The sequence below is a fragment of the Gasterosteus aculeatus genome, chromosome 15 (assembly GCF_964276395.1).
Source record: "Gasterosteus aculeatus chromosome 15, fGasAcu3.hap1.1, whole genome shotgun sequence".
NCBI classification, from domain to species: Eukaryota; Metazoa; Chordata; class Actinopteri; order Perciformes; family Gasterosteidae; genus Gasterosteus; species Gasterosteus aculeatus.
The window spans coordinates 10,913,780-10,941,185 of record NC_135703.1 but is presented as its reverse complement, the minus strand read 5'-3'; the positions used below and the strand labels follow the sequence as shown (position 1 = coordinate 10,941,185).

Genomic DNA, 27,406 nt, shown 5'->3' with positions numbered 1-27,406 from the left:
GCAGATCATTTCCGTACTGAACAAATCAGCAGGGGCTCAAAGTCCACAATAGCAGATACTTGTTTGGTTTACATGGTCAAAACAACTCAGGTTCAATCCTCTTTAACAGTTGGTTTTTCTTTAATCAATGGATGGAAAAAGGTTTCCTCATTACCAGTGCATAGGTTATTATATAAACAACAAATCGTAACCGCTTAAAGACATCAGTACATTATGTGACACTCAACAACTGGAGTTAAGGATATCAACTCAGGTCTCCACACCGCTAAATTTATACATAAGTAAACAAAGTAAATTCCCCAGATGCTGTAGTTCTACCTGGAATTATTATTATTAAGGGCTTTCAATGTGACCGCAGTTCTTTGGTCCGCGATCAGATGGCTCCAACTTCAGATGCAGAGTTTACTTTCTTTTTTGCTCGTCCATGTTGACGACACACTGCCTCTTTCTTTGCCACAACTCCGCCCTTTCTTCCTCTGGGAAACCCAGCTTTCTCTTGTAAACCGATCTGGGGTTAGAGGGGCAGGGGGACGTCCCGGACGAGCTGTCCAGTCTCTGGGACGAACTCCTTTCCACCGGGGCTCCGGCTCCGGGTAAGTAAGAGGTGGTGTGCAAGCCTGAGTCATTAACTTGGCAATGCATTTCTGTGTCAATGGTTTGGCTGTGCATCGTTGCGTCATTGGCAAGATTTCTACAATAATCCCTTTCACCGTGGGAGTTTATAACGTCCAAGACACACAACTCTGAGTCACTCCCACATTTCATCTGGACATCTAAAAGACGTTGCTGCTGCGGCTGCTGCTGCGGCGTTGCAGGTTCTCTCATCACATTTTTCGCCACTTCTGTCATGGCAACAGAAGCTGGGTGATGAAGGATAAATCTCCTGTTCCTACCCGGCAACCGACTGCCGCTTTCTCCTCCTCCTCCTCCACCAACTTTTCCCTGCTGCCTCGTTTGCCTGCTGGAGCTCCCGACATCTTTGGATTCGTCAGAATCCTCAGAGCTCCCATCGTACGGGTCCAAAAACTATAAATCACAAGGACGCAGGCATTGATTTATAGACATAAAGAACGGCAGCATGTTTTGGCTGGGAAATGGGCGGGTTAGAGGAGAGAGCTTACCAAAGAATAACAGCCATGTCTTCCTACAGGCTTATGTATTAACGGCAACGTCCGGGTAAAAGTCCTCTTCTCAGGTGTACTGCTCACACATCCCTGCTCAACATGGAACCAAGTGATTCCATTAAATCAAAAAACGCTAAAGCCTACTAGAGCCAATTCAATACGTTTCCCTCCAAAATGATGTTTCCGAGATCACTAAAGACAAAGCTGTGGACATCGGGAGGTGTGTGTACATTTGGTGCCATGATGATGGAGTCAGTTTCTGGGGAATCTCAATTAGACGAGTATTCATGGAGACATCCAATGGAAGATTTCCTCAATAGAGGACCGGGTGCAAACAGTTTGAGCTGATACAATAAGTTCACATTGCCAAATATCTGTGTGTGTTTTTAATATTCACATTTAGAAATAAAGAAATACCATAGCGCTGGTGTCTGACCATCTTGGACTGATCTCGGATTCAGAATCAGTGCTGGACTCCACTTTGCACAGCTCCTGGTAGAAAACACAGGTCACTCTTCCCACATGTAGACGTCAATGTAAGAGGGCCACAGTCCTCCCAATATCGTATTGAAATGTGGCTAAATGATTCATCTCACCATGTATTTGAAAGCAAGCTGGTCCACATTGTTGGCCACATGTCTGTTCCTGTGCTCTAAAGTGGAGGACAACTATTAATTTATTGCGCAATAATGCTTTCAAACATACCAAAAGTTTTACATTCGATAAATTCAAGTCAGAACTGCATAAAATAAAGACAATAATGTTACCTGGACTTGTCATGTTCAGCGTTGTCTTCGTCCACCGTGTGCAATGACATTTGGTGCACATACGTGTGGTAAAAGTAAGTAAGGTGTGTTTATTGTGTTGATGGGAATTAATCAACCGGTGCGCAGCCAGGTGCCTTCGATGTGTGCTGCAGCAAAGTTTAGTCCCCGCTGAACACTACGCACCACATTCGGTTTGCACGACATCAAAGCGCCACTTAGTTAGCTAATTAAAAAATTTGAACAAACAAATACGTCCGTCCGTGAATCTTAAAAAAACAAATTCGCGTTAACGCTCTACTTATACACACAAATACGTGTTACTGTTGAATAACTTTTATTTTTCCCACATATGTGTGTGTATGTAAAGCAGCTACAGCCGGGTCCTCCTCCACTGGTTCCCCGGTGACCCGCTGGGGGGGGGGGGAACGGGAGAAACTCCCCCCTCCTTCCCCTCCCCTTCCCCCTGCGTAAGATCCGGCCTGTGGGAAAAGGGATGAATGTTAATTTCAAAGATGGCGGCGGAGGGAGGAGGGAAGGAGATGAACGAAATTAAAACTCAGTTCACCACTCGAGAAGGCGTCTACAAACTCCTCACTCACTCCGAGTACAGCCGCCCCAACAGGGTGCCTTTCAACTCGCAGGGTTCCAACCCCGTCAAGGTCTCCTTCGTCAACGTCAACGACCAGTCGGGCAACGGCGACAGGATCTGTTTCAATGTGGGCCGTGAGCTCTACTTCTACATCTACAAAGGCGTCAGAAAGGTAGCGTGCTAATGCGGCTAATGGCTACCGCGAAGTCCTAAAAAAACCCGGCCCCGCTGTCCGAGCTGTTGCTGAGTTTCGGGCTTGCGTCGGAGGCGTTAAAGGACTCCTGACAGGTGCTTGACTTTGAAGTTAGCTCGCAGCTAGTTAGCTCGATGCTACGAGGAAGCTAACGTTAGCCAACGCAACTGACGTTAGCTGACGCCAGCGACAGCTAACGTCAACTTGGGGCCAAAATTCCGTCCCCCAGTGTGTGTCTCTCTCTGCTTTTAGTTTTGCTCGATGGAAGCGTCGGTGCGGGTGAGTTTGAGTGACAATCGATGGAGTGAAGTTGACAGTTCGCTCTGCCTCCCCGAGTCGTCCCGGTCATCGTTGCCGCTGTAACGTTGAGGGTCAGTTTGTGGTGACAGTGACAGTTCGCGCACCTGTCGGCGGCCATTGACTGACAGCTGTCGGCTGATCACAATGCGGCCGATTCAGTTGTTTGGACATTCGTTTGGCAGGCGAGCTGCTACCGTCACCACGTAGTCGCTTAGTTTGCTCTGTGGGAAAATGCTAACATTAGTTAGTTTTTGACACGCTAAAGGCGTGTCGCGGTCGCGCACCACTCCCATCATGCCTTTCTGTTTTTGTTCAGGCTATTTGATGTTCTAATCCAGGTCGTAGGAAACTAATTTGATTCCAGATGTCACTCGTACACATGGGTCACAAGATGGGTCACAGACTTTCGCAAGCTGTAACCGACTTCCAGTGTTTATTTGAAACGAAGCACAGAAAGAAATTGACTGGCCGATCAATCATGCATCAAAGTTAATTCGTTGCTTTCTCCCATCATTTCACGTGCCTTCGTACTTTGTGTCCACAGGCGGCTGACCTGAGCAAGCCCATAGACAAGCGCATCTACAAAGGAACGCAGCCCACCTGTCACGACTTCAACCACCTCACTGCCACGGCGGAAAGCGTCTCCTTGCTCGTGGGTTTTTCTGCTGGACAGGTACAGCTCATTGACCCCATCAAGAAGGAGACCAGCAAGCTCTTCAATGAGGAGGTGAGTGGTTGAGGGACAGTGGTTTGATTAAGTTGCATCTCGACCAATCCCACATGGATGACTTAACTTGTGCCCAACAAGAAAACCATTAATGTTTGTCCACAACAGATGGGACGTATACAATTTTTCCTAATAAGATGATCAAAATGTTAAGAGCGATACAGTATTTTAGATGTCTTCTGGGAGCTTTTCATGAGGAAGATTTAAAGCATCTGAATGGTAAAAAGTTGTAAAGCATTTACTATTTGAACCTTGCCAATCACCTTACCTTTTTAAACTGCATATTACCAAAAGTGGACCCATTAAATGATATTGTAAGGATAGATTTCTTGATGATACATGCTGATATATCCTCTTCACTCTTCCCTTCTCCCTCCACTCTCTCCTGACAACTACCTCTCGAACCTCAACTTCCCCTCCCTCCCCCCCAGAGACTAATAGATAAGTCCAGAGTAACCTGTGTGAAATGGGTGCCAGGTTCAGAGAGCCTGTTTCTGGTCTCTCATGCCAGCGGGAACATGTACCTGTACAACGTGGAGCATACTTGTGGCACCACGGCACCTCACTACCAGCTGCTGAAACAAGGGGAGAACTACTCTGTACACACGTGTAAGAGTAAATCCACACGGAACCCACTCCTTAAATGGACAGTGGGGGAGGGGGCTCTGCATGAGTTCGCCTTCTCTCCAGACGGGAAGTTCCTAGCTTGTGTGAGCCAGGACGGCTTCCTACGAGTCTTCAACTTTGACGCGGTGGAGCTTCACGGCACGATGAAGAGCTACTTTGGTGGCTTGCTGTGTGTGTGCTGGAGCCCCGATGGAAAGTACATAGTTGCAGGTGGCGAGGACGATTTAGTGACCGTGTGGTCGTTTTTGGACTGCAGAGTCATTGCCCGAGGCCATGGGCACAAGTCGTGGGTCAGTGTGGTGGCATTTGACCATTACACCACCAGCGTGGAGGAGAGCGACCCAATGGAGTTCAGTGGCAGCGACGAGGACTTCCAGGATCAGATGATCCACTTTGGACGAGACCGGGCCAACAGCACGCAGTCTCGACTCTCCAAGCGCAACTCCACGGACAGCCGGCCTGTTAGCGTCACGTACCGGTTCGGCTCAGTGGGCCAGGACACTCAGCTGTGCCTATGGGACCTTACCGAGGACATCCTGTTTCCCCATCTTCCACTGTCACGGACACGGACACACACTAACGTGATGAATGCTACCAGCCCGCCTGCGGGTGCTACGATAATCACTAACACCTCGAGCAACGCTACTAATGGAAATGACAGCGGTGCCAATACTCCTGGCATTAACTCCCTCTCTACGGCATTACCACGCTCCAACAGCCTGCCCCACTCGGCCAGCACCACGGCAACGGCCAACAGCACCAACAAGGCGGGCGGCATCGGCAGTGGTATTATGGACACTGCCATTGCCACTGGCGTGAGTAAGTTTGCCACGCTATCACTCCACGATCGGAAGGAGCGCCACCACGAGAAAGACCACAAACGCAACCACAGCATGGGTCACATCAACAGCAAGAGCAGCGACAAGCTCAACCTGCTGACCAAAACTAAAACGGACCCCGCCAAGACTCTGGGCACTCTGCTCTGCCCGCGCATGGAGGATGTGCCCCTCCTCGAGCCCCTCATCTGTAAAAAGATAGCACACGAGAGACTGACTGTACTCATATTTTTAGAGGACTGTTTAGTGACTGCTTGTCAGGAGGGATTTATTTGCACATGGGCGCGGCCAGGCAAAGTGGTAAGTTCTTTTTAGTCAAGGAAATGTGGCGGGAAAGTGTCCTTCGATCCTAAGCTGTCCTGAAGTCAGTTGATGGGCTCTAACAAAAGAACAAGACGTTTCTGAAGGCATAAAATATCAGAAATGGGCAATTGGAATATTATTTTTTTTAAACTGTTATACATCATATTGTCAGTCTCTGCCAGCAGGCGAGGAACATATCAGACTTGTTTAATGTACATCTACTTTCCAACGAAAAACCCTTATGCCTCAATTTTTTCATTGCTATGAAAGTGAGTCGTCTGGTTATAGAATACATACTGATAAGGAGGATTTCCTATGTAGACCTGCGAGGGGGGGGTTACGTTAAGCCATGTGGATTGTGTTCATTGGTTCATCGTAATCACCCCACAATGCATAGCAGCAAAGCCAAGTAGTCATCTGCAATAATTTCAGCTTTTATGCTAAATGCTTTGTGTTAGCCCAAAGAATCTCTCACATGCTCACAACTGGACGTACGTACTTCCCGATATACTTCCCTTTCCTGTCTGTGTTCTGAGGGGCTTTGTGGCAACGAGGCACGTGAGAGTCTGGACCTGGAACATACAGGCAGTCTGAAGGCTAGTTTATCTAGTGAGATTGTTATTACTTTAACAGGTGCTAAAGACGATGATTCCTTTTGGAAATGTCCTCAAACAGAAAACTCATAATGTCATGATATTTAGTACACCAGCAGCTGTAAATGACGGCGCCACACAGTAGTGGGCACACATTTTGAAACTACTAAATTAAAAAAGGGGGCAGTTAGAATCCATGGTAGTGTTTAGAAGCATACACATGTAATGCCCTACATTTACTAAACAGTGTGTGATCTGGTCGTGTACGTTAGAAGTGCCTTGATCAAGCAGAAAGAGTTGCACCGTGTGCTCGGCCTCCACTTTGACTGCTCCGCACAGCCTTTCAGATGCAGGGCGCCGGGATGAGGAGAGAAGAGGCTCTTTTTTTATGAGCTATTTGTTGCTTGATTTTTGCTACAGTGTGTCAACTTTCCCAATGCAAATCTCCTTGTTTTCCTTTTTCCAGGGTTTATTGTCATCCCAAAACCAAGCCAGCTCTCCCAGTGGAACAGTAGTATAGCCACAATATTTCTGCTGCTAAAGAACACTGCAACCCAGAGTCTGATGCTGCCCTTCACCCTGCAAGCATTGCAAGTTTCCTTTTCTTTTCCAACCCTCCCAGATTTTGTTGATGGCTTTCCTTTTTTTTTTTTTTTTTGGTCAATCACTCACTTGGCCTAGAGGAGGAATGAAGCAAGAAAAAGTGTGGTGCCATTGTGGACGATTGTCATTTCAAATCTCTGGGAATTAAGCCTTCCATTGTTGGATGCGAACAAGACGATTGAGGCTTGAGACCAAAGGGATAGTTAATTTAGTTTTTGTAATCTGTGTGCACTTTTGCTGTGGCCCAGTCTCTGTTCAGGGTTAGGTTACTGACTGAAATGTGCTATTTGGATAAACTATCCCTTTACCACCAAGTGTGTAAGCATCTCCACCCACCTTTCTGTCTTTTTTTTAATAGAATCTCCCCGTCAACAACTTTGCACTGATTTTGTTAGTTTGTTTTTTTATAACTACTCTAATGGAACAAAAGAGTGGAGGACTGCCTTGTTGCACTCGGCTTTATTATCCTCTTCACTTTAACTCTGAAACTATAAAGTTCGATGCTGCAATCAGTCTTTTTAAAGAAGAAAAATGTTTGCACTTAATTTAGTTAATTAGAAGAAAATTGCTTTACATTTTGGCTGTGCTCAGAACTCAGATGGTTGATAACAGTAGGCGAAGGAAAAAGGATAAACTTTTATCTATTGAGCATTTATTTTAATATTGTTTCAGATTAAAATCTGCTTTGTATTATAATGTGCGTATTGTAATTAATAGATTTGATGGGGCCCTAAGCAAACTACCATTTCTCCAGTGGCAGTTTTATCACAATAGTTATATTTCTAAAGCATACATATAAATAATATTAAAATAATCTTGAATACAGCATTTTCTGTTTCCTTTCTTTGTTCACTCGTATTTCCATAACAAAGGTGCAATGCTTCCGGTGTGGAAACTGAAGCATTGCGAGGAAGCAGCGTCTTTGGTCCAATCTCCACCTCCTCAGACTCTGTGGGGATTTGGGGCTGACTCATTGTCAGATTGTTGTGGCTCAGGCAAACATGTTGAACCTTTATAAACCATTTTATTAAATCTGCTTTAGATGCTGACTTTGCCCAATAGAATTACCCAAACGTCATTGCGTTGTGATGTTAAAAATGGGAAGTCAGTGGAAGCATGGGGACGTGAGAAAAAGGTAAACGAGGAGGACGGCACATGTGTTCAGACTGCCATTTAAAAATATATACATTTAGATCATTCAGGATTAAAGATGGATAGAAGCATGGAATCAGGACGACATATTTATTTATAAGATTAAATGTCATTTAAGCAATTTGGACAAACGGTAAAAAGATTTGAAATGACCTCATCTGATGAGGAAAAGACCTGGAAGACGTTCAAATCAGTGAAATTTGATTTCACTGATTTGTGAAATTGAGTGTCATTATGACCCTCGATTGTAAATCATATTTTTTGACAACGTCATGGTGACGTGACCTGTTGCAGCAAAGTGCGTTTTAACCATTTCCTTTTTCTGCCATGAAGACGTGACCACTTTCACTCAACCGGAAGTTGGTGAAGCAAATACATATTTTGAAGATGTTTTTCTCTGACACTTTACTACCTTAACGATTACATCATACAAAGGACACTTAACTTTTTTATATTTTAATGGAATAACCAACATGATAAAGTTCATGTTGAGTCGGTCCAGTTTACGGAGCCCACAGCCCTGAATTAAACATTAAGACGGAAATTCTTTAACTGGAAGTACTGGCTAAGCTACATTCTGAACAAAACCTAAAAACCTAAAATTAAGGCCATATAAAATACAGATCGCATACATAACTGATCAGAGTTATTTGTGGACCGCTCCAAAACTTTTGTTTCCGCATTGGGTTATTTATATACATTACAGTTCAATGTGCCTTTAAATTATTCTCCAAATACAATGTTTAATAATAACGGTGTTTGGAGAATAAATCTGAAGTACGTTTGTCACGAGAAGTTAATTTGCAGCATTTGGAAAGAATATCACAAGTGAACTGTGTCTATAAAAAGTAATAAACCACACCCTTGTTTTTTTTTTTATATTATTAAATGTGGTCTGTGGCAGCGAGGAGACGAATACTTTGATGTTTTACAGTCTCATGTAACTAAATGTGTCATTACGTTTGGAGACCTTTGTTTCTTTTGATCAGTGAAACATTTTTCTTTTGTTATATATTAATTCATCATCGATTTATGATTTAAAGTTGTCAAATAACACAACCTGAAGTCGTCCTAAGGGATGTGAGAACTTTTTAAAGGCACCCTATTTTCCAGAGAGTTGACCGTGTTACTCATCAGCTATGTCTTACTTTTTCACTGAGAAACAATAAAAAAGACACATCCATTCTGTGCCTGGTAGGATAGTTAATGGATCAAAGAAATGTCCAAAGCCTTAAAACAGGTGGATCCAAACACCAAGTAGCTCCGGTAGAAGAATTTCTATTGCTGTCCAATTTGTTTTTGAGCCCCAGCATTCATTCACCACGTGGTGCTCGACAAAAGCTACACAGCAATAGAACTTAAACTTATAATGGATACAACACTAGCTACTTAGTGTGGGAATCAATCTGTTTCTCCACTCGTCCCTTCACCAATCCCTGGGTGTTATTGCTTAGAGTGTTTAAAAGGCTCAGATTAAAGTATATTTCTTAACAGTTGTAAACATGGAACACCTGACTAGGCCGAGTTAAACTGAGGTCCTAACTAGACACTCTCCAGCCGACATATTGTCCTTTACACTGAATTGTACAAGCTTTGTACAGTTTGATGTGAGCAGTCGTAACACGATAGGCATGGCGGTCATTTGCTGCATTTCTCATCACGTTGGTGTCGCTCCATAGATTTCAACATCCGAACAATGTCCTCTCAACAATTTGTTTTCAACAGTACGGCTCTATCCAGTTCAGGAGGTCATGTTTAATAATATATTGAAAGTGCTTTTGATTCTCAGTAGCCTCCACGTTTCCTGTCCAGAGGTGGTAAGTAGAAGGACTTGAAAGCGGCGCGGTGTGGGTCGTCCCACGGCTGAGGACGGAGAGGAAAAAAACATTCAAATGCAATAAAATGATGTCTGCTGTGTTTTGACTTAGACTCTCCTCAGTGACTGAATGATTCAATCATATAAAAAGCCCACAGTGTCTGTGCAGCACTCTTGCGTTTACCTCGGCCAACCGCGGCTGGCACTTTTTCGACGTGATGGCTGGCAGAGTGCCTCGGTGGGTGGCGGTAAAGGAAGGCGTGGCGGAGACAGGGAAGGACATCTGTGGTCCTGGCAAAAGCAGGTTGAGTTTGGGTAGCTCAGTTGGACGAGGGGGGACGTTGCGTCGGGTCGCGGGCTCCGCCACATGTTTCATGTTGTGCTTGAGAGGGAGGCAGTGTCAGATGGTATCAGCTGTGTTCATACTGGCCTGGACATTTTCCTTCAGTTGACTTACGCATATCAAAGGGGTTTGCCGCGTGTGTCTTCCCCTCAGCTGTTTGCCGGGTCTGGCTGGCCGCCAGATGTGGTCGAAGGAGTTGTGCGTCTCAACGCTCTCCAGTCCATTCATAGTCCCAGATGCCCTGTGAAAAGTCTCGGCTTTCTTCTCTGTTTGCCTGGGAGAAGGTGTGTGGGGGGGGGATGAGTATTTAAAAATGTTAAAAGTCATTGTCTTTAGTCGGTTTACCCAGTAATAGATTAGATTGTATAAGTTGCATATTCTTCGTTTGCAGGATCTACCTGATTTCCCTGAAGTATGTGTGCCGCATTGCTGTTTCCGCAGTAATGCGTTCATCTGGGTCGTAGGCGAGCATCTGGTAGAGCAGGGACAGAGCTGGACCCGGGCAGTGGGGGACTAATCGGGAGATACCGCTGCCTTTTTTAGGGGGGAAGTTGTAAAGCATCGCTCTGGAACTGCCAGACAACAAGAAACCCGGGAGAAGTCGGTCTTTCCAAGCACATCAAAAATTATCTTCACAATTTCTTTCACAGACATGCACAGACTCACTTCAAATAACTAATTTTAAAAAAGAGGAACACCTACTGCTTTAACTTTTGGAGGATCGTTAGATCTGGCGTCCCCAACACGTCGTGGATCTTAGCGACCTGGTCCAACTCATTGGTTCCCGGGAAGAGAGGACTCAAACTGAAACACACAGGTATTTGACTGCAGAGCTATTGACGTGGCATTTGTTTGTGCCTGTGGTTGCAGACCAAACAAGCGAAGGAAAAAACATTGTAAACTGCACATGTAACTCAAATCATTTGAATACCACAATCCTCTCTCGTTAACTCATGAACGGTTGTCCTATGCGTATTTCAGGTAAGATGTTGTGTCCTTCCCGTGCAGAAGTACCTCATGATCTCAAAGAAGACACAGCCAGCACTCCACATGTCCATCTTTAAGCCGTAGTAGCCATCGGTGAGGAGGCACTCTGGCGCTCTGTACCAGCGCGTGGAGATGTACTCGGTATGCGGCGGCTTGGAGTGCACGCTGCGACATGAGCCAAAGTCGCCAAGCTTCAGACCGTTTTGCTGCAATTTGTTCAAATTTTAAAACACATGAGATTTACTACTTCTTCTTTTTTCCGCTGTTAGAGCAAATTATAATAATGATGCGTCTCACTTTGATGAGAATGTTTTCTGGCTTCACATCCCTGTGAAAGATCCCACAGCTGTAAAAGAAAATAGAAGGAAAAAGAGGACATGAAAACACTGTCAATGTAGTTAATGTTGTATCTTCTGTGTGCTGTTTCATTAGACTTTTCATAACTACCTGTGCATGTGTTCAAGCGACCTGCAAAGCTGGTACATGTAGTTCTTTACTGTATTATCAGACAGCGGCGTTTGTCTTCCTGAATGGAGGAAGAAGCACTGTAAGTCCAACAGTTTCCAATGTACAGTTACATCATCAGGTTCTCCTTTGTCCTTTTAACTATTTATTGTGTGCTTCCAATTGTTATCACTTGCAGACGTACCTTGTATGAACTCATAGATGTTCATCTCCATCAGCTCACAAATCAGAGACACAGTTCCAGTTTCTTTGTCACTGAAATATTGTGTTAGATTGAAACGATGCACCACATGAAACCACGTGAAGGCAATACAATAACTTTGTTATAAACAACACTGTGGTACTCACAAAATCAGTTCATGTAGCTGGATGATATTTGCATGTGGGCTCAGTCTCTTCATTGCCTGGACTTCCCGCAGATTGTTGGCGTGCTCCAGACTTGATGACAGAGATAGATGACATTTGCACTTAGGAATTGACGTGTAACGTAGTTAATTGTAAAGTAAAATATCTACATAACTGCTTTACCGCATATCTAAAAGTTAAAGTTAAAAAACAACGCACTGACCACTTGAATTTCAACCGGAGGTATTTTGAACTCATCACTACTAGTTTCAAAGGCGAAGACAGTCGACATCAAATAGGATACTTAAAACAAAGGGGGAATCAATCGGCTGACTCATGTTACAGGTGTCCATACACAATAGAATATGGTAAAATAAACCAATGTCTGAACAGGAAACGTCTTTTTGTTGCAGAACACATACCTGTTAATTCTCTGCTTCATGGTTTTACATGCGTAAAACTTCCCATCTTTCAGGCTCTGAGTTTTCAACACCTCTGAAAATGTGCCTTCCCCAATTTTCTTGATTGTTTTGTAGCCTGGACAAATTTGAAAAAAAATAAGTGAAATGTCTGAAAACAGGGGGAATTACTGATGAATACACAAGTAAAAGATTACTTATAAAATATCTTATGAAACTGTCTTTGCTGCTAAAGTGCAGCCAGTGTCAGACATATTGTTCGCCCTTTTTGGCAACAACTAAACAATTAAAATATTAATTAAGACTAACAGGAAAGAACAAAGAACCTCATTATTATAATGAAAAGCACTTTAAACAGCAAGTAACCTTAACGACGGACGCCTGTCTGTCATCGCGCTACTCGGCCGTTAACGGGTCGCATTAATTAAGTCACAACTCACAGTTCATTCCTTTGTGTCTTATCCGCCGCATGTGCGTCGGTTATTGAACACACGCGTATCTGGAAGGGGAATGTAAATTCCTCTAAAAATTGGCGTGTTGTTGCGCATCAAAGTGTCAAAAGGACACGACACGCGCTCCACAGAGCGTTAGCTTAGCCCCGCTAGCCAGCTCTGTTAGCTGACCGTCGCCTTGGTAACGAAACACGCCTTCGCCCTCCACTCTGACCCGAGGAGGAAACTGGAAACTCGGGTTGAACGTTTGACTCGCTCCGGTCGAACCGCTTTATATTAAAACAAAATGCATTTAAAAGCAGCAATGCAGCACAACATGCCCTAGCATTTAAAACAACACGCCAGGCAAGCCTTTTATTCGCTGCAGGCCCAGATATTTGACAAAGCGATGTTTTTACAGCTGCATAATTCACTGCCTTACCTTTTTTCCAGAGGTGGGTTGTGACCGTTTGCTCGGATGTCTTTCCATCAGGCCGCGGATTGTTGTTTCGGAAATCAACATTTAACGTTGCCCTTCTATTCCTATCGATGTAAGGTGGTGTTTTGCATGCATTTCGAATGCTTGCCCGGTTTTTCACCCCAATAAGCCAGTTTGAGTAGTGCATCATTCGTGCACTTTAAATGCTAAAGAGCCTATCATGAGCTTACAAATATATAAAGTTCACCGCATACATGTCGTCGCCTAACGTTACCAAGCACTGTTTTATCCCACACACAATCAATGCATCCTATTTGCGCGTGTCCGGTGTGTGGAAAAGGCGTCGACCTGATGCTTTTTGCTCTTTGCCGGCTTCCGTAGAAAACAGAACTGACTCGTCATTTGTGCGCATGCTCAGTGCTCCCCTTCATGTGTTCCTCGCTCATGTAGCGAGCTACTAGACATGTGAATTTATCAGTGTTTCTACTCGTAGTCCGCTTTCACGGTCACCATGAAAACAAGATTCACTACCGTGGATATCAGGGCAGTTATTGCCGAGATAAGTGCAAAGTAGGTGCTAAGTGTTATTAAGCCCAGCCGAATGGCTAAGCTAACATGTCGTTAATTGTCCACAAATGTTAATCATGCTTTCATTATTTCACAGCTACCTTGGCATGAGAGTAAACAACGTGTATGACATCGACAACAAGACGTATCTCATCCGTCTGCAAAAGTAGGGGCAGTTTAGTTTTTTAGTTCTAGTTTCTAGTTTTTGTGTTTCCCATGGCTTAAAGGTCAAAACGTATCTTTGTTATATATATATTATACAAATAAAGAAACTGCTTTCAAGTTTTTTTGTTGATATATTTTAATCAAACAAGTGTTTCCACTATGTGATTTACGTTATAAAAGTAAGATGTCTGCAGCACACCTCCCCAGTCACTATTAGCTCACAATATACTTTCTATACAAAATATACATTTGTTAATTATACAATAGTCGTGTTAATCCAATGTAAAAAGTACAGTAATTTCCTGAGAAATGTAATGGAGGCCATGTGCCCTATGGTAGTTATAGGCACATCCATCCCTTTCAGTCATTGTGTGTAACTCAGTTTCGTTCTCTTCTTCATCTTCATCTCTTCATCTTCGTTCTAGACCTGACAGCAAAGCCGTCATCCTGATTGAGTCCGGGATTCGGATTCATTCCACAGACTTTGAATGGCCAAAGAACATGATGCCTTCGGGCTTTGCTATGAAAGTAAGAACATCCTCTTCATTGTATAAGACTGATCAAGTTTGTTTCTGTTGTTGAAATCATAACTGTATAATTTGAATCATATTGTAGGTTTTTAATCGATTTATGATTAAAGTCCGATTTCATCTAAAACATTGTTTCCTTGATATCCAGTGTGATGAAAATCAACCAGACCGTGTGACATGTTTTTGTCCTATCCCTAAACAGACTTTACACCAATATATATAATATATAAATATATTATTTATCAGTAAAAGGTTCTCGTTATGGTCGTTTTCCTGGATTTGATTGATGTATTAGTTTGAATGAAACTCAATGTTTAAAGCAAACCTCTCCGTAGTGTCGAAAACACCTGAGGTCGCGGCGGTTGACCGCGGTTAAGCAGCTTGGGATCGACAGGATTGTTGACATCCAGTTCGGTTCAGATGAGGCTGCCTACCACTTGATCATTGAACTGTACGACAGGGTGAGAAAACATTGCGAGTTGCATTCATTAAACCTCTGATCTTCTCAGCTTGGTTCTAGTCCCACGATATTCATACTTGTGTGCGTTTGTTGGTCGCTCCAAATCCATATTCAGGGTAACGTCATTCTCACAGACTTTGAGTACACCATCCTGAACCTGCTGAGGTTTCGAACAGCGGAAGCAGAAGCAGAAGCGGAAGATGTAAAGATAGCTGTAAGAGAGCGGTACCCTGTGGAGAGCGCCCGGCCCCCCGAACCGCTCCTCAGTTTAGACCGGTAACTGCTTCTTTATATGTACTTGTTGAGTTTTTGGTCTAGATGGACTTCCATCAGAATGAGAAAAGAACATTGATATTTATTTCAGTGGAATATAATGATGTTCCTTTACATTGTGTGTAGACTCACTGAAATCCTCAGCCAAGCACCAAATGGAGAGCAAGTTAAAAGGGTCCTCAACCCGCACCTTCGTAAGTAGCAAGGCAACGGTTCTGAGACGTTGAAACTGAAACAGGAACATTTTGTAAACCTAATTTATTTAGTAAATGAACACACTGAATTGTGTCCTGTGTCTATTGCGCACACCTCCAGCCTATGGAGCCACCCTGATCGAACACAGTCTGATAGAAGTGGGACTGCCGGGCTCTGTCAAGGTTGACGGTCAAGTTGATGCAGGTATCGTAGAGGAAATAAAGATGATTGTTTTATGGTTAATTGCAGTCAAAGACGAGTGGCTGACGAGGTTCTGTTTTGCGATAACATGTTTTACCTGCTTTTTTTAGTTGCACCAAAAATCCTGGAAGCCCTGCAGATTGCTGAAACCTATATGGAAAAAACGCAAAACTTCAGTGGCAAAGTAAGGGATCTTTAATTAGCATTTACTGTGAGGAAACGTGTTGTGGGATCCTGTAACGTTGTATTCAAAAGTCTCCGTTCTGTTTAATGCAAGGGCTACATCATTCAAAAGAGTGAAAAGAAACCAAGCTTAACTCCTGGCAAAGCCGTTGAAGAACTGCTCACGTAGGTCCACGCCTTTTTCCCCGCATTCATTTCTTTATAATATTGTTAAATAATTTACCTCAATGACGTCTACTTTCAGATATGATGAATTCCACCCATTCCTCTTTGCCCAGCATGCAAAGAGCGCCTATTTGGAGTTTGATACTTTTGATAAGGTAAACATTATACTTATTTATTGATGCTTGATTTAGTAAATACAATGTGAATTCAAACCTCTGGCATAAATGTAATATGAATCCCCTCTCACCCTGTCACTCAGGCAGTGGATGAGTTCTTTTCTAAGATGGAGAGTCAGAAGATTGACATGAAGGCCTTGCAGCAGGAGAAACAAGCCCTTAAGAAGTTGGAAAATGTTAAGAGGGACCACGAGCAGAGATTGGAGGCCCTGCACCAAACACAGGTCGGTACTCCTGCCAAGCGATGGCTCCTGCTCTCCCGACTGTATGCAATTGTGACACATTAAAGTTGGTGTCACTGAGAAGCATTGACTGAGATGTGCAAATGGAAGTTCAGTCATTTCATCTTCACATTTCGGGAATGTCGTGAAATCTTGTCTGGTGTGGCCGCAGGAGGTGGACAGGATAAAGGGAGAGCTGGTGGAGATGAACCTGCCTGTGGTCGAGAGGGCACTGCAGGTGGTGCGCAGTGCTCTGGCGAATCAGGTGGACTGGACTGAGATCGGCGTTATCGTCAAAGAGGCGCAGGCCGCTGGTGACCCGGTGGCCTGCGCCATCAAGGAGCTGAAGCTGCAGACCAACCACATCACCATGCTGTTAAAGTGAGCGCCTCCCATGCAGACGTCCGCCAGGACGCTCGGACTGTCGGAACACCATTGGGCTCATTTGTATTTGTTTTTTCCGTCCAGGAACCCGTATATTTCTGAGGAAGACCAGGAAGAGGAAGAGAAAAAAGAGGTAGTGGAGGAGAAAGGAAAGAAAAACAAAAATAAAGACAAAGGACAGAAGCTACAAAGGAACAAGCCCACGCTAGTCGACGTGGATCTTGGCCTGTCGGCTTACGCCAATGCCAAAAAGTAGGTTTACACGTAGAATCAAGCATTACGTGGTGTTGCTCTCACAGTTGACGGACTCTGTCATTGTTGCTTGTAGGTACTATGACTTCAAACGCACTGCTGAAAAGAAAGAACATAAAACTATGGAAGCGGCAGGCAAGGTAAGATATATGTTTTAAAACCAGTCAAAGGAAAAGTGTAATCCTTCATGCACTCTGCAAACTCGAGATGTGTTGCAGTTTAAATGTCCCGGTCAAGTTATGGTGGTTATTCCTGTTCATGACACCTCGCAAGTCATCATAGTTTTCATACATCGTTCACTGTTCTTCTACTTCCATGTCATTCAAGGCGATGAAATCTGCAGAGAAAAAAACACAGCAAACGCTAAAAGAGGTGCAGACCGTCACCACCATTCAGAAGGCCCGGAAGGTCTACTGGTGAGACGCGCATTACATTACGTTATGTGTTCGACACATTCAGACTCGTATTCAGATACGTGCACGGGACTTATCACTGGAGCCTTCTGTCCTCTCAACCATTTCTCCCCCTTTGGCAGGTTTGAGAAGTTTTTGTGGTTCATCAGCTCAGAGAATTATCTCATCATCGCAGGAAGGGACCAGCAGCAGAACGAGATCATTGTCAAACGCTACCTCCGAGCTGGTAATGAGTGGACTTGTATGTACGTTGCGTCCAAGTGGAGCTGGTTCACACACTCATTTGTGCTTTTACTTTGTCAGGTGACATTTATGTTCACGCCGACCTTCACGGAGCGACCAGCTGTGTCATCAAAAACCCCTCAGGTGAACCTCTGCATTTCCATGCTGATGTTTTCGGTTTGTCAACACACCTGATTTGACTTCTTACACCCTGTCTCTGCTCCGCTATGTTGCTGCTGCAGGTCAGCCCGTCCCCCCTCGCACGCTGACAGAAACTGGTACTATGTCCGTGTGCTACAGTGCTGCTTGGGATGCCAAGATCATCACCAGCGCCTGGTGGGTCCATCATCATCAGGTGAGTCAGCGAGGCTCAATTTTATATAGAAGTAGTACATGAACTAGAAAGTGTAACTCTTGAGAGTGACCATTGTGATTTGATAATATTATGTAAGGGCAACAGTGTACTTGGCTCGCTGCGGCCATTGTTAGAACAAGGTGGCATAGTTTCTGCTAACAAGTATATTTTCATATTTTTGTCGTCTTTACTACCATCATACGGTAAAAGTGTGGTTATTCTGTAACGTTTCATAAATGTGCATCATAACCCACCTTAACCTCTAAAGCTCTGTCGTGTTTCTGACCAGCCTCATTGTGTATCGTTGCGGTCTAACATGTGTCGTTTGTGTTGTTCTTCCTTAGCAAACGTACTTAAAACTTATTTGTGCATTGATTACATTCCAGTTTGCAGTTATCTTATTCCCTACTTCTGTCTATTATCACATTGCTTACATAGTTACATATTTACAGCTTTTATACTGCTGCCAGGCAGAACATCTACATAATTTAAATTATTACAAGTAGCGACGATATCTATTATCTGTGTTCAGGTGTCTAAATCGGCTCCCACCGGAGAGTACCTGACCACTGGAAGTTTCATGATCAGAGGTATGACACACAAAATTCAAGGCGTTTACCTTATTCCAAATCACCAGAACAACATGTGAGAAATATGACAGCATCTAACGAGGAACATTTGACATTTCTTCCCAGGAAAGAAAAACTTCCTTCCGCCCTCTTACTTGATTATGGGCTTCGGATTCCTCTTCAAGGTAAATACTATCCTGAGTTGGAAGTACTTTTCCTATGTATTCGTCCTCAAACGATTGAGGGTCACACTCGTCACTCTGTGCAGGTCGATGAGCAAAGTGTGTTCCGGCACAGAGGCGAGAGAAAGGTGAAGACTGTGGAAGAGGACATGGAGGAAGTCACGTCCGAAGCGGCCGAGCTGTTGGTGGAGGGCGAAGAGCTGATAGGTAGCGCACACAAAACGAATAACTTCATCTACTGTGTGCAACTACTGCAAAAGGGTGATACGGCCGGCTCTGTCGCTCCGCAGGGGATGACAGCAGCAACGAAGATCAGTGTGAGGAAGGAGCGGCGGGAGATGGAGGGATGGAAGAGACGATTAACCAAGTGGCCGGGGGGGATAACAGCACGAATGGGGGACTGGCCGCCGTTCCCGAAGAGGACCACTTGGAGGGAGAGGTCGAGAAGAGTGGAGAGATGAAGGAGGAGACTGAGGAATTCAGCTTTCCGGACACAACCATCTCCCTGTCTCATTTACAGCCCAGCAGGTAATATTTCTAATAATTGAGAATGAGGAGGTCCTACTCAAGGCTCTACTAACCAAAAAGTTCAACTATTGCACAGAATAACGAATGGTACCTCCTTGAAAATGTCTCTTTTTTATTTCTAGGAATACTCCGAACCCTGGTTTCAAAAAGGAACTGAGCACTCAGGTAATTTCTGTTCTATTGTTTTGTCTCTTTCCCTTCATACAAAATACAATCTGTATATATATAAAGAAGACCGTCCACACGCTGAGAACGTGAAAGACCATCACAAAAAACAGAGTGGTCCTCTCAAGCACCTGACCAGGTTCATCACTTCATGCTGATGCATTAATGTCTTTTCAGGTTGAGTCAGACTCGCAGGGCAGGAAGCACATGACTGCCAAGAAAAGAAGGTAATTCATGAATAAAATACAGGACCATTCAAACGGCATGTGGTCGGTTTAGGAAAAAAAACACGATCGGCGTAATGTCGGAGAATTGATTTAACGAAACGGTTTCTAGTCATTGACACAATCAGCGTTTTTTTTTGTCTTTACCACTAGAGAGGAGAAGAAGAAGAAGCCGGAAGGTTGCAACGCTGAGGAGAAGTGTGAGATTACGTCATCTGGAGCAGCAGTTGATCAGGGATCCAAAGGTGGAGGAGTTTCCTCCCAGCCGCCACCCAAGAGAGGTCAAAAGGTAAGAGAAGCGTCTGATAAGATAAGGTGTTCTGTTCCTCGATGTAAACCAAAGCAATATAAACCTGACAACACGGCTATGAATTTGCCAATATTTCCAGGGGAGAAAACATTAAGAAGACAAAAGTAACTAAACACTAAAAAGGAATAAAACAACAGTGACCGTTCTTAATGTTCTTTAACTTTTTCTACAAACCGCAAAATTTTGGAGACAGTATTAATCATTTTTAAATAATCCCTCACCTAGTGCGTTTCATGTGATAGGGAGTTTATCTTTGACCGATTCTATAAATCTGTGTTGTTTTGTCCGCTTATCTTGTCGACCGCAGAACAAGTTAAAGAAGATCAAAGAGAAGTACAAAGACCAGGATGAGGAGGACAGGGAGCTGATGATGCAGCTGCTTGGGGTGAGGATGAATAAAAAGCCCAGTCGTACTCACGTTCTGCCCTTTAGCAGTAACTGCAACGCACGTCCACACAGCTGTCATGTGCACGGCCCTTCAAAATGAAGCAAAGAATAACGGCGCAAACCCTCGTCTTCCGTAGTCAGCTGGTTCCACCAAGGAAGAGAAGGATAAGGGGAAGAAAGGGAAGAAGGGGAAGGGGAAAGACGAGCCCGTCAGGAAACCAGTCCCTCAGAAACAACCCCAGAAACCTCGAAATGAGGAGATGGCAGCAAAGAAACCAGAGCATCCAGTAGCAGAGGAGAAGCAGCCCGGAGAGCAGGGAGCTTCCGCTGAACAGGACGACAAGGTGCGTGACCCCATGAAGAGGCAATAACGCTGTCTGAAGCGTCCTGTGTGTGTGTGTGTGTGTGTGCGGTGATGCTAGTAGAGTTACCTGCCAAAACAAACATGTTGTACCACCCTGTGCTCCCTTTTGAACGGCGTTCCGTCCTTCAGGAAGACGAGGCGGACCAGGACAACCCCGGAGCAGAGGTGGGTTTTCAATATAAACTTAAATAAATAGCATTTCCTCTAAGATGTAATTACTGTATTAACAGCACGTCAGTATGGAACTGTAAAGTCCTTGAGACGCCACAGTGTCAGTTAATGCAGCATTCTGAACCAACTGGAGAGACTGAAAAGAGCAACTCGATAATGAGGAATCGCACTAATCAAGTCCAGAAGTAACAAATGCATGAACACATTTTTCTGCCCGACCCCGACATCTTACATGGGTGATCGGATTTATCTGGGACGACCACTATAAAACTCTGTATGGCGCTGCTGGATGCCAGGGCAATACCACACACTACATAATTAGATAATACCGTGGTTTCAATACGACCTACACAATGGTTGCGGAGAACTTCGGTGCGCTGGAAGGAACATACAAACTCTGTAGGCCCTTTCTGTAGCCTGTGGTAGGTTTGTCCATTCTGGTCTACCGTAGAAACACGGAGACCCGCCCCCTTCATGTCGATATGACTGCACTGGTTTAACTTTGGTTTTCCTTTGGCTGCTCCAGGAGGCAGAGGATCTGCTCACCTCTCTTTCGGGTCAGCCTCATCCAGAAGATGTGCTGCTGTTTGCTGTGCCGGTCTGTGCGCCGTACACGGCGCTTTCCAACTACAAGTATGTACAAAAGGACCTTTTATTAAAGACCAGGGGAAGCTTCCGAGGGCTGAGTACGTTTGTTTTGTTCCTCACAGGCACAAGGTGAAATTGACACCAGGTTCTCAGAAGAAAGGAAAAGGTAAGCGTAGTGATCCATTCCAGTAGTCAAAAAAATCTGCTTAATGTTTTTCTTTTCAGGGGAATTTATTGTTTTGCTTCTTTTTTTTGGACCAGCTGCACGCACTGCAGTTCTCAGTTTCATGAAAGTCAGAGATGCCTCAACCAGAGAGAAGGACCTGTTCCGGAGCGTCAAGGTAAAGACTTACTGCCAACTTCTGACACACACAGAAATCTGACATGTCAAACACCATCTTGTGCTTTTTGGATGACATATAATACTGTGACTAGTATATCATAAAAAAGTTTGATTTAAGTGGAATAGCTTTGGACAAAATAAGAGGCTTGAAGTCACTTTTTAGTGTCCTAACAATTTATAAATATTTAATAATATATTTTTAATATATAAAATATTTGTCAATAATGTCTGTAATGTGTAATTATTTACCATGTGCTAGTGGTTTCAAACTAAGCCCCTGATATCTTGTGTTTTAGGACACTGATCTATCAAGAAATATGCCAGGAAAAGTTAAGGTGTCTGCTCCAAACCTTCTTGCTGTCAAGAAGAAATAAGAGACACAGAACTGTGGGATTGTGCCGACTTCACCTACATTTCAAGCACTGAACCATAACAGCAGGGTTCCCTGCTGGAAATGTTGATATCAACATTTAGCTTTGATTTTAATTGTTCACCAACAATTTGTTTGGAATGAAAACGTGTAATTCAACAAAGCTGAACAGAACACAACTAATGGTATGTTTTTTTCTTTAAGTATGAATGAAAAGATGCATCATATTTTTACAATAAAGAACATTGTGCAAACCAGGCAAATACAAACAAAGCCTATTGACAATAGGAATTCCAGTGTTATGTGGCTCAGCCTCAAACACACCGGCAAGTTGATTTAAAAAAATTGACATGGTACTGGAGCCACCGAGCGCCATTTTCAGAATAAAGAAACCACACATTTCCTCAAATACACTTTTTTATAAATAAAGATTAACATTTGTGTCTTCAGAGGAGATCTTGTCAGATAGGACTTTTACTGTTGAGATTTAGCAAACATCTGTATTAAAGATCATGCCAAACATTTGAAGATACGGGCTCCCTGAAAAGCAAACCTGTTTTATCCCTGACCCGCTGTGTCTGGTGAGGAGATACTCTTTTTGAGCTCTATACATTTGTGGATACAAATAAAACTACATTTTCACTAACTGGCATATTTTTGTTTTAAAAAAGGAACAGAAGTCTACTTGGTTACACCTGCAGGATGAGCTTTAGTCTTGTTAGGGATTTAAGCCAGAAGTGCACCCCTAGTGGTGGAAATTATAATACGTGTTAATGTTTAGTGTTAGAATTGTAGTTTGTGATGTTAGATATTAGTTACCACATTAAATGTTAGATGAAGTGAATGCAATTTGAATCCAATGTAGTCATTTAAATCATATAAACACTGTACACATTAACATTCTGTCACAATGTGATGTTAAAACCTGGGGACGGATGCTAATTGCCGTCCTTTATGGATTTCTCCCAATTTTATCGCCAAAGGGTTTTTTTTGGGAGTTTTTTCTCCTGTCAGGTAGTAAATGAACAACTTAATGTAAGGCAGCCAACTCAGGCAAATGTCTTGAGAATTGGACCACATGAACTGTCTTAGATGGAAGGATCAAAGCGGGGAAAGGACTGTCAGAATTTTCCTGCAGCCGCTTTCATAAGTCGCTTTAGACTTGCTCAGAGAATTCTCTATTTTGCGAAATATTTTACTGTTCGCTTTTTATTTCACTTTGTAATTGTATTCCTTATAACGTTGTTTAGTTAAATACTAAATACTAAATACTTTGATTTTTGAATTTAAGCAAGCTGACTTCTGATTCTTCGTTTCCGGCCGGGATGAGAACAAAGGAGTGAGGCCTCAGGCTTCTGGCTTCTTTTCCAAACTATGTTTTTGCCTCAACAATGACATTTATTTTCTCACAGGGTTTCACTCAGTAGTCTTCATGAAAAGCGGATCCCGAGAGGGGTGTTCTATCCACTTCAAAATCAGGTTGATCATACCGCTCTTATTAGCGCCTCGTTTGAACAAAATTTAATTTGGACATTAGGCATTAAAAAAAGGTCCAGTGTGTAGAATCTGGCTGCATGCAGCCAGTGACAACCAACGGAAAAGTCTCCCGTATGCTAAGCATGTCAGAACTACGGGGCTGAGGAAGGAAACGCTATTCAGACTGATCCAACATCTTTCCAAGTGGTTCTACACAAAAGCAAATATACTCCATTTCTGTCAAGATCCCCTCAAAGGCTGCACACTATTTCTAAGCTGTAGCGTGCCAGAGCGGGACCCGTTCCCAACAACTCTGCAGCTCTTCACCATTGCTTCAAAAATGTATTTTTGTATTCGCCCACACACGCATTAAACTAATGATTCCGTAGGACGACGCGCCTCACGGAGTAAATATCACCCATACATACATGCATACACTCCAGTAATCCTCTGGACACGGTTGACAGCTTCCTCTTAGGAGCCCAGTGTGTTGACGCGGGTCATTCTCTGCTTGAGGCTGTGCAGCAGGTGTTTAGGTAAACAGTCCCAGTAACTAGACAGACGCTCCCTGTGCTGCAGAACGGCCTCCATGCAGAATCTGGCCAACGGAGAAAAGAAAATATGAGAATACAAAAATAAGGAAACCATCGCCGCTTCAGCTGTAAAAACGGATTCACACTCACCTGACCAGTGATTTGGGCTGAACGTTGAAGACCAGTAACTCGTTGCTGTGAGCCTGTCCAGCAAAGAGAAAAAAAAATGTAATTCACTAGAAGACGTTTAATGTGTGTTATGTTAAGATGTTACGGTCTTGCAGCTCACAGCTCTTAGCTGAGACAGCAGGTTGTTTGCACACCCTCCAAACACAAAGACCTCCCCATCAGGACCAGAGCACGCCGTGTGCCACAGTCTGAAACACACACACAGCGACAACTATCAGAATCAGAAAGGGGCAAAAGACCGGCTGTGTGTTTGCGTGAAGATTAGGTGTACCTCGGGCTCTCTGCGTGACTGTGTTTAAAGGGCTTCCATTCATTTTTGCTCACGTAGTACAGCCAAGCATCACCTGAAAAAGGTGGTAAAAGGGTAAAAACTGTCAGACCAGTGAGCATTTGGAGGTGGCAGAGGGGAACAGGTGCCGGCCTCACTCAGTGTCTCTCGGTCAGTGGTGAAACCTCCAAATAGGAAGATGTGGTCGGGCGACACGGGAGTGAAGGAGTGCCAGGACCGACCTACAGGCCCCTGCTGTGGAACGCTCCTGCAACAGAGAAGACACGCGAGTACGAATGTTGATCTTCAGTCTTCTGATTATTCTGTTATTATTTGAATAAAAACGGGTCAACACTAACATTTCATGCCACTCCCAGGTGTCCAGGTCGATGTAGTACAGGTCATTCAGTCTGTAGTTCTGCGGCCCAAATGAGACGGCAGTCGGAATGAATCACTCGTCCACACGTGTTGAGCGGCTGCGCGGTTTATGACCCTTTAGTTAGAACTTACCTTGTATCGCCCCCCGAACACGTAGCCTCTGTTGCCAACTGTGGCGCAAGCGTGAGCTGCTCTGGGTGATGGGGCGTTCCCCTACATCGGGCCACAACACGGAGAGAATAGTTAGCGTCCATCAGTTTTTGTATTACTTGTCCTCTATAAGCCAAACCCTTCTGGCTGGGTGAGGACGGGGACGATGAGAGAGGTTGGGTAAATAGAGAGTGAGTGTGATGAAGTTGAAGGTTGTGTTGTGCGTGTGTTTACCCGGGTGTTGGGCTGGCTCCATGTAGACGTCTCCAGGTCCAGTATGTGGATTTGGTTGTTCCAGCCTCGTCCAGGGCTGTCCCACTGCAGCAGCAAACGCAAAGACTCACAAATGAACACTGGTAGAAGGATGTAACTCCAGTTAGGTTTTTGTCACGTGAAGTTATTTTTGTTTACCACTTGCGAAGTAGATTCATCATATTCAAAAGTCCCTTGATGAGCCCCTTGCGCAGCGTAGCCGTAGCCCCCGAAGAATATAAGTCTGTGGAGACGATATCAGACCAAAATCACTTAAAATATGTGTCCCAAGATTAACAGTCTGCGACTACTCTCTTATTTTGTATTAGACAGTCGTACCATGGTTAATGTGACCCCATGTCCTAAGCGTAATAGCCACATTAACATGATCTGAACATACAGTCGACTGTCCCTCACCTATTTTTCTGAACCCAGCACCCGAGCTTGTCCTTGCAGGATGGAGGAAGCCCTTTAAGATCCCTCATTTCCTCCCAAACCAGGCTGGGAGCTCTAAGAGGCAGTCGGTAGATCTGCAGAGCACAGATCAGCACACCGGCGTTCAGAAATAGAATCGCAAACAGTCAGCCGACCCGATTCAACGTCTCATGTACAAATGGGTCTTAAGAAATGTTCTTGCATGTAAATGTACCCTGTTGGTATTTCCCCGGGCGTGATGACCTCCAAATAAGTAGAGAACTCCGTCCACACACACGCCGCAGCTCCCCGACATGGATGTGTGCAGGTTGCCTCCAGCTACCTGCTTCGTCCTGTGAACATTGCAGTGGTTTCTATCTGCCTTCTTCTGGTGCAAATCACATAAATCCATCGGCGAGGACAGCGGTGTCAACGTGCAACTTGATACAAAAGCAGCCATTACCACACCGCAGACTCCATGTTGTAAATCCAGATCTCGTTTCTCGGCAGATACAAGTCAAAGAATCCGTGGTTTTGAGCGTTCTTGTGCAGAGGGAGAATGTATGTTAAATGGATGAGCATATTGCAGTGAAGTAAAAAAAACAACAACACATACACGGTTAAAGTTTGGATTTGTGTACATCTTTGTACTCGTCGCCTCACCTTATATCCCCCCCAGACATACATGATGTTTCTGTCAACTACCGCTATGTGACCGCTGCGCTCAGCTGGGCTCTCCGGCTCAAACGACCCCGACGCTTCCGAGTCCAAGGGTTGTTCCTCCTCCTCCTCCTCCTCCTCGTCTTCATCATCCATGTCGTCATCTACCATCCAAGCTAAAAGTCTCTCATCATCATCATCGTCGTCATCATCACCATCAGAGTCGTTGTCCTCCTCAGCAGCTGGCAGATCTCCGATATCTTCCATCTCCGCCATGTCGGTTTCTACTGTCAGAGACCAAACATATTGGAGCTGAAAGAATTTACTGATATAACGTAGTTTATTTATGTTTTCTTCTCAATAAAAACACACATTGAAAACGAACTACGAATGTTTAACTATACATGTCAGAAAATGACTTGTCAAACGTCCATTCTTCGTCCACCTAGTGGCTCTGCTAGCGGCTCGTTAGCTCACGTTAGCAGAGACACTTGACCGTTGACCCACTTTGCCGGCTCGTCTACTCAGGGTTCTAAATCGATAGCACGTCTTACCTAAGCTCGGTCCAAGTCCACGTCAAATACAAAGAAGTCCAAAGACGCGGATGTCGGAAATGCTCTTAAAATGCGCCTACATGTCAGTGCGGTCGAGGGGCCATCAGCTGTTACCTTGTTTTGTCAGGGCGAGGTGTTTGGCGTTTGGTTTTCCTGCAGACGTCTAAAGCGCTCCGCTACGCCGTTTGTTTACCGCGGTCATCACAAAGATTCACGGGGGCACGACCGGAAGTTGTCGTCCTCCTCAATCCGCCATCTTGATAAGGGCGGAGTGGAAATTTAACAGGAAACGCGATCAATAATATATATTGATACTGTATTGATCGGGTCTCCTGTTAAGGTTTGCTCCGACCTTATGAGCGGTGATAATGAACTTGTTTTTATCTTCTATCGAATGACGACTCTTGAACGCTTTGCGTAACACGAGTACAAAGAGTCAAAGCATCCGTCAAGAGAACAACTCGACAACATTAAAAAAAGATTTTCAAAGTAAAGTACTTGCCTTTGATA

At 44.2% G+C, this 27,406-nt stretch overlaps 5 protein-coding genes across 12 annotated transcripts; 2 read left to right on the top strand and 3 right to left on the bottom strand.

Annotated features, from left to right (window-relative positions):
* Positions 1-101: 101 nt before the first annotated feature.
* On the bottom strand, positions 102-2,397 carry LOC120833393 (uncharacterized). Of its 2 annotated transcripts, none has more exons than XM_040200463.2 (5): positions 1,892-2,397; positions 1,721-1,776; positions 1,542-1,616; positions 1,122-1,214; positions 102-1,026 (listed from the first exon to the last, which is right to left on the bottom strand). In XM_040200463.2, exons 1-5 carry the CDS (start codon positions 1,950-1,952, stop codon positions 403-405), a joined length of 909 nt encoding a protein of 302 aa, XP_040056397.2. In that variant the 5' UTR covers positions 1,953-2,397; the 3' UTR covers positions 102-402. The 2 variants fall into 2 exon arrangements, with proteins under 2 accessions (XP_040056397.2, XP_040056398.2); XM_040200464.2 differs by having other exon boundaries at positions 1,542-1,613; positions 1,892-2,285.
* wdr20a (WD repeat domain 20a) lies at positions 2,280-7,490 on the top strand. The gene is made up of 4 exons (XM_040200453.2): positions 2,280-2,652; positions 3,518-3,700; positions 4,132-5,463; positions 6,526-7,490. Exons 1-4 carry the CDS (start codon positions 2,389-2,391, stop codon positions 6,577-6,579), a joined length of 1,833 nt encoding a protein of 610 aa, XP_040056387.1. The 5' UTR covers positions 2,280-2,388; the 3' UTR covers positions 6,580-7,490.
* A 400-nt stretch (positions 7,491-7,890) lies between these two features.
* On the bottom strand, positions 7,891-13,451 carry mok (MOK protein kinase). Of its 2 annotated transcripts, none has more exons than XM_040200457.2 (12): positions 13,063-13,451; positions 12,193-12,307; positions 11,774-11,863; positions 11,610-11,680; positions 11,408-11,486; positions 11,258-11,306; positions 10,988-11,166; positions 10,676-10,777; positions 10,372-10,545; positions 10,088-10,247; positions 9,815-10,012; positions 7,891-9,677 (listed from the first exon to the last, which is right to left on the bottom strand). In XM_040200457.2, exons 1-12 carry the CDS (start codon positions 13,247-13,249, stop codon positions 9,600-9,602), a joined length of 1,482 nt encoding a protein of 493 aa, XP_040056391.1. In that variant the 5' UTR covers positions 13,250-13,451; the 3' UTR covers positions 7,891-9,599. The 2 variants fall into 2 exon arrangements, with proteins under 2 accessions (XP_040056391.1, XP_040056392.1); XM_040200458.2 differs by lacking the exon at positions 13,063-13,451 and adding an exon at positions 12,630-13,012.
* On the top strand, positions 13,438-22,668 carry nemf (nuclear export mediator factor). 2 transcript variants are annotated; one of them, XR_013452783.1, is made up of 32 exons: positions 13,438-13,629; positions 13,724-13,792; positions 14,217-14,319; positions 14,657-14,782; positions 14,897-15,057; positions 15,181-15,248; positions 15,370-15,453; positions 15,561-15,634; positions 15,728-15,798; positions 15,878-15,953; positions 16,058-16,198; positions 16,368-16,576; positions 16,664-16,831; positions 16,908-16,971; positions 17,159-17,247; positions 17,367-17,470; positions 17,548-17,610; positions 17,709-17,821; positions 18,354-18,411; positions 18,517-18,575; positions 18,659-18,779; positions 18,863-19,100; positions 19,223-19,265; positions 19,443-19,492; positions 19,643-19,778; positions 20,107-20,184; positions 20,259-20,530; positions 20,680-20,715; positions 21,248-21,354; positions 21,432-21,475; positions 21,571-21,650; positions 21,949-22,668. XR_013452783.1 is itself a non-coding variant. In XM_040200452.2 (32 exons), exons 1-32 carry the CDS (start codon positions 13,571-13,573, stop codon positions 22,024-22,026), a joined length of 3,177 nt encoding a protein of 1,058 aa, XP_040056386.2. In that variant the 5' UTR covers positions 13,438-13,570; the 3' UTR covers positions 22,027-22,668. The 2 variants fall into 2 exon arrangements, 1 of the variants encoding a protein (XP_040056386.2); XM_040200452.2 differs by having other exon boundaries at positions 20,324-20,530.
* Positions 21,522-27,368, bottom strand: klhdc2 (kelch domain containing 2). Of its 5 annotated transcripts, none has more exons than XM_040200442.2 (14): positions 27,011-27,368; positions 26,346-26,626; positions 26,146-26,225; positions 25,918-26,035; positions 25,686-25,798; positions 25,428-25,512; positions 25,251-25,334; positions 24,999-25,079; positions 24,848-24,906; positions 24,647-24,756; positions 24,492-24,564; positions 24,321-24,408; positions 24,182-24,234; positions 21,522-24,096 (listed from the first exon to the last, which is right to left on the bottom strand). In XM_040200442.2, the coding sequence occupies exons 2-14, from the start codon at positions 26,616-26,618 to the stop codon at positions 23,973-23,975; spliced, it is 1,341 nt and encodes a 446-aa protein (XP_040056376.2). In that variant the 5' UTR covers positions 26,619-26,626; positions 27,011-27,368; the 3' UTR covers positions 21,522-23,972. The 5 variants fall into 5 exon arrangements, with proteins under 5 accessions (XP_040056376.2, XP_040056375.2, XP_040056378.2 ...); XM_040200441.2 differs by having other exon boundaries at positions 26,346-26,629; positions 27,011-27,326; XM_040200444.2 differs by having other exon boundaries at positions 26,897-27,138.
* Positions 27,369-27,406: the final 38 nt, after the last annotated feature.

Excerpts from the sequence above, each read along its gene's own strand:
- mok (XM_040200457.2), bottom strand. The coding sequence starts at position 13,249 with ATGATGCACTACTCAAACTGGCTTATTGGGGTGAAAAACCGGGCAAGC. Across the intron at positions 11,681-11,773 it reads CAGCTACATGAACTGATTTT|TGACAAAGAAACTGGAACTG; the intron begins GTGAGTACCACA and ends ACAATATTTCAG. Across the intron at positions 10,013-10,087 it reads GGCAAACCCCTTTGATATGC|CACAACATGAAACATGTGGC; the intron begins GTAAGTCAACTG and ends CTCCCTCTCAAG.
- LOC120833393 (XM_040200463.2), bottom strand. The coding sequence starts at position 1,952 with ATGTGCACCAAATGTCATTGCACACGGTGGACGAAGACAACGCTGAAC. Across the intron at positions 1,215-1,541 it reads GGTCAGACACCAGCGCTATG|GGATGTGTGAGCAGTACACC; the intron begins GTATTTCTTTAT and ends CATGTTGAGCAG. Across the intron at positions 1,027-1,121 it reads GACATGGCTGTTATTCTTTG|TTTTTGGACCCGTACGATGG; the intron begins GTAAGCTCTCTC and ends TGTGATTTATAG.
- nemf (XM_040200452.2), top strand. The coding sequence starts at position 13,571 with ATGAAAACAAGATTCACTACCGTGGATATCAGGGCAGTTATTGCCGAG. Across the intron at positions 16,832-16,907 it reads GCTTACGCCAATGCCAAAAA|GTACTATGACTTCAAACGCA; the intron begins GTAGGTTTACAC and ends TGTTGCTTGTAG. Across the intron at positions 18,412-18,516 it reads TGGAAGTTTCATGATCAGAG|GAAAGAAAAACTTCCTTCCG; the intron begins GTATGACACACA and ends ATTTCTTCCCAG.
- wdr20a (XM_040200453.2), top strand. The coding sequence starts at position 2,389 with ATGTTAATTTCAAAGATGGCGGCGGAGGGAGGAGGGAAGGAGATGAAC. Across the intron at positions 2,653-3,517 it reads TCTACAAAGGCGTCAGAAAG|GCGGCTGACCTGAGCAAGCC; the intron begins GTAGCGTGCTAA and ends TTGTGTCCACAG. Across the intron at positions 5,464-6,525 it reads GGGCGCGGCCAGGCAAAGTG|GGTTTATTGTCATCCCAAAA; the intron begins GTAAGTTCTTTT and ends TCCTTTTTCCAG.
- klhdc2 (XM_078089615.1), bottom strand. The coding sequence starts at position 26,618 with ATGGCGGAGATGGAAGATATCGGAGATCTGCCAGCTGCTGAGGAGGAC. Across the intron at positions 26,036-26,145 it reads AACATGGAGTCTGCGGTGTG|GACGAAGCAGGTAGCTGGAG; the intron begins GTAATGGCTGCT and ends CAATGTTCACAG. Across the intron at positions 24,097-24,181 it reads CAGCCCAAATCACTGGTCAG|ATTCTGCATGGAGGCCGTTC; the intron begins GTGAGTGTGAAT and ends TCCGTTGGCCAG.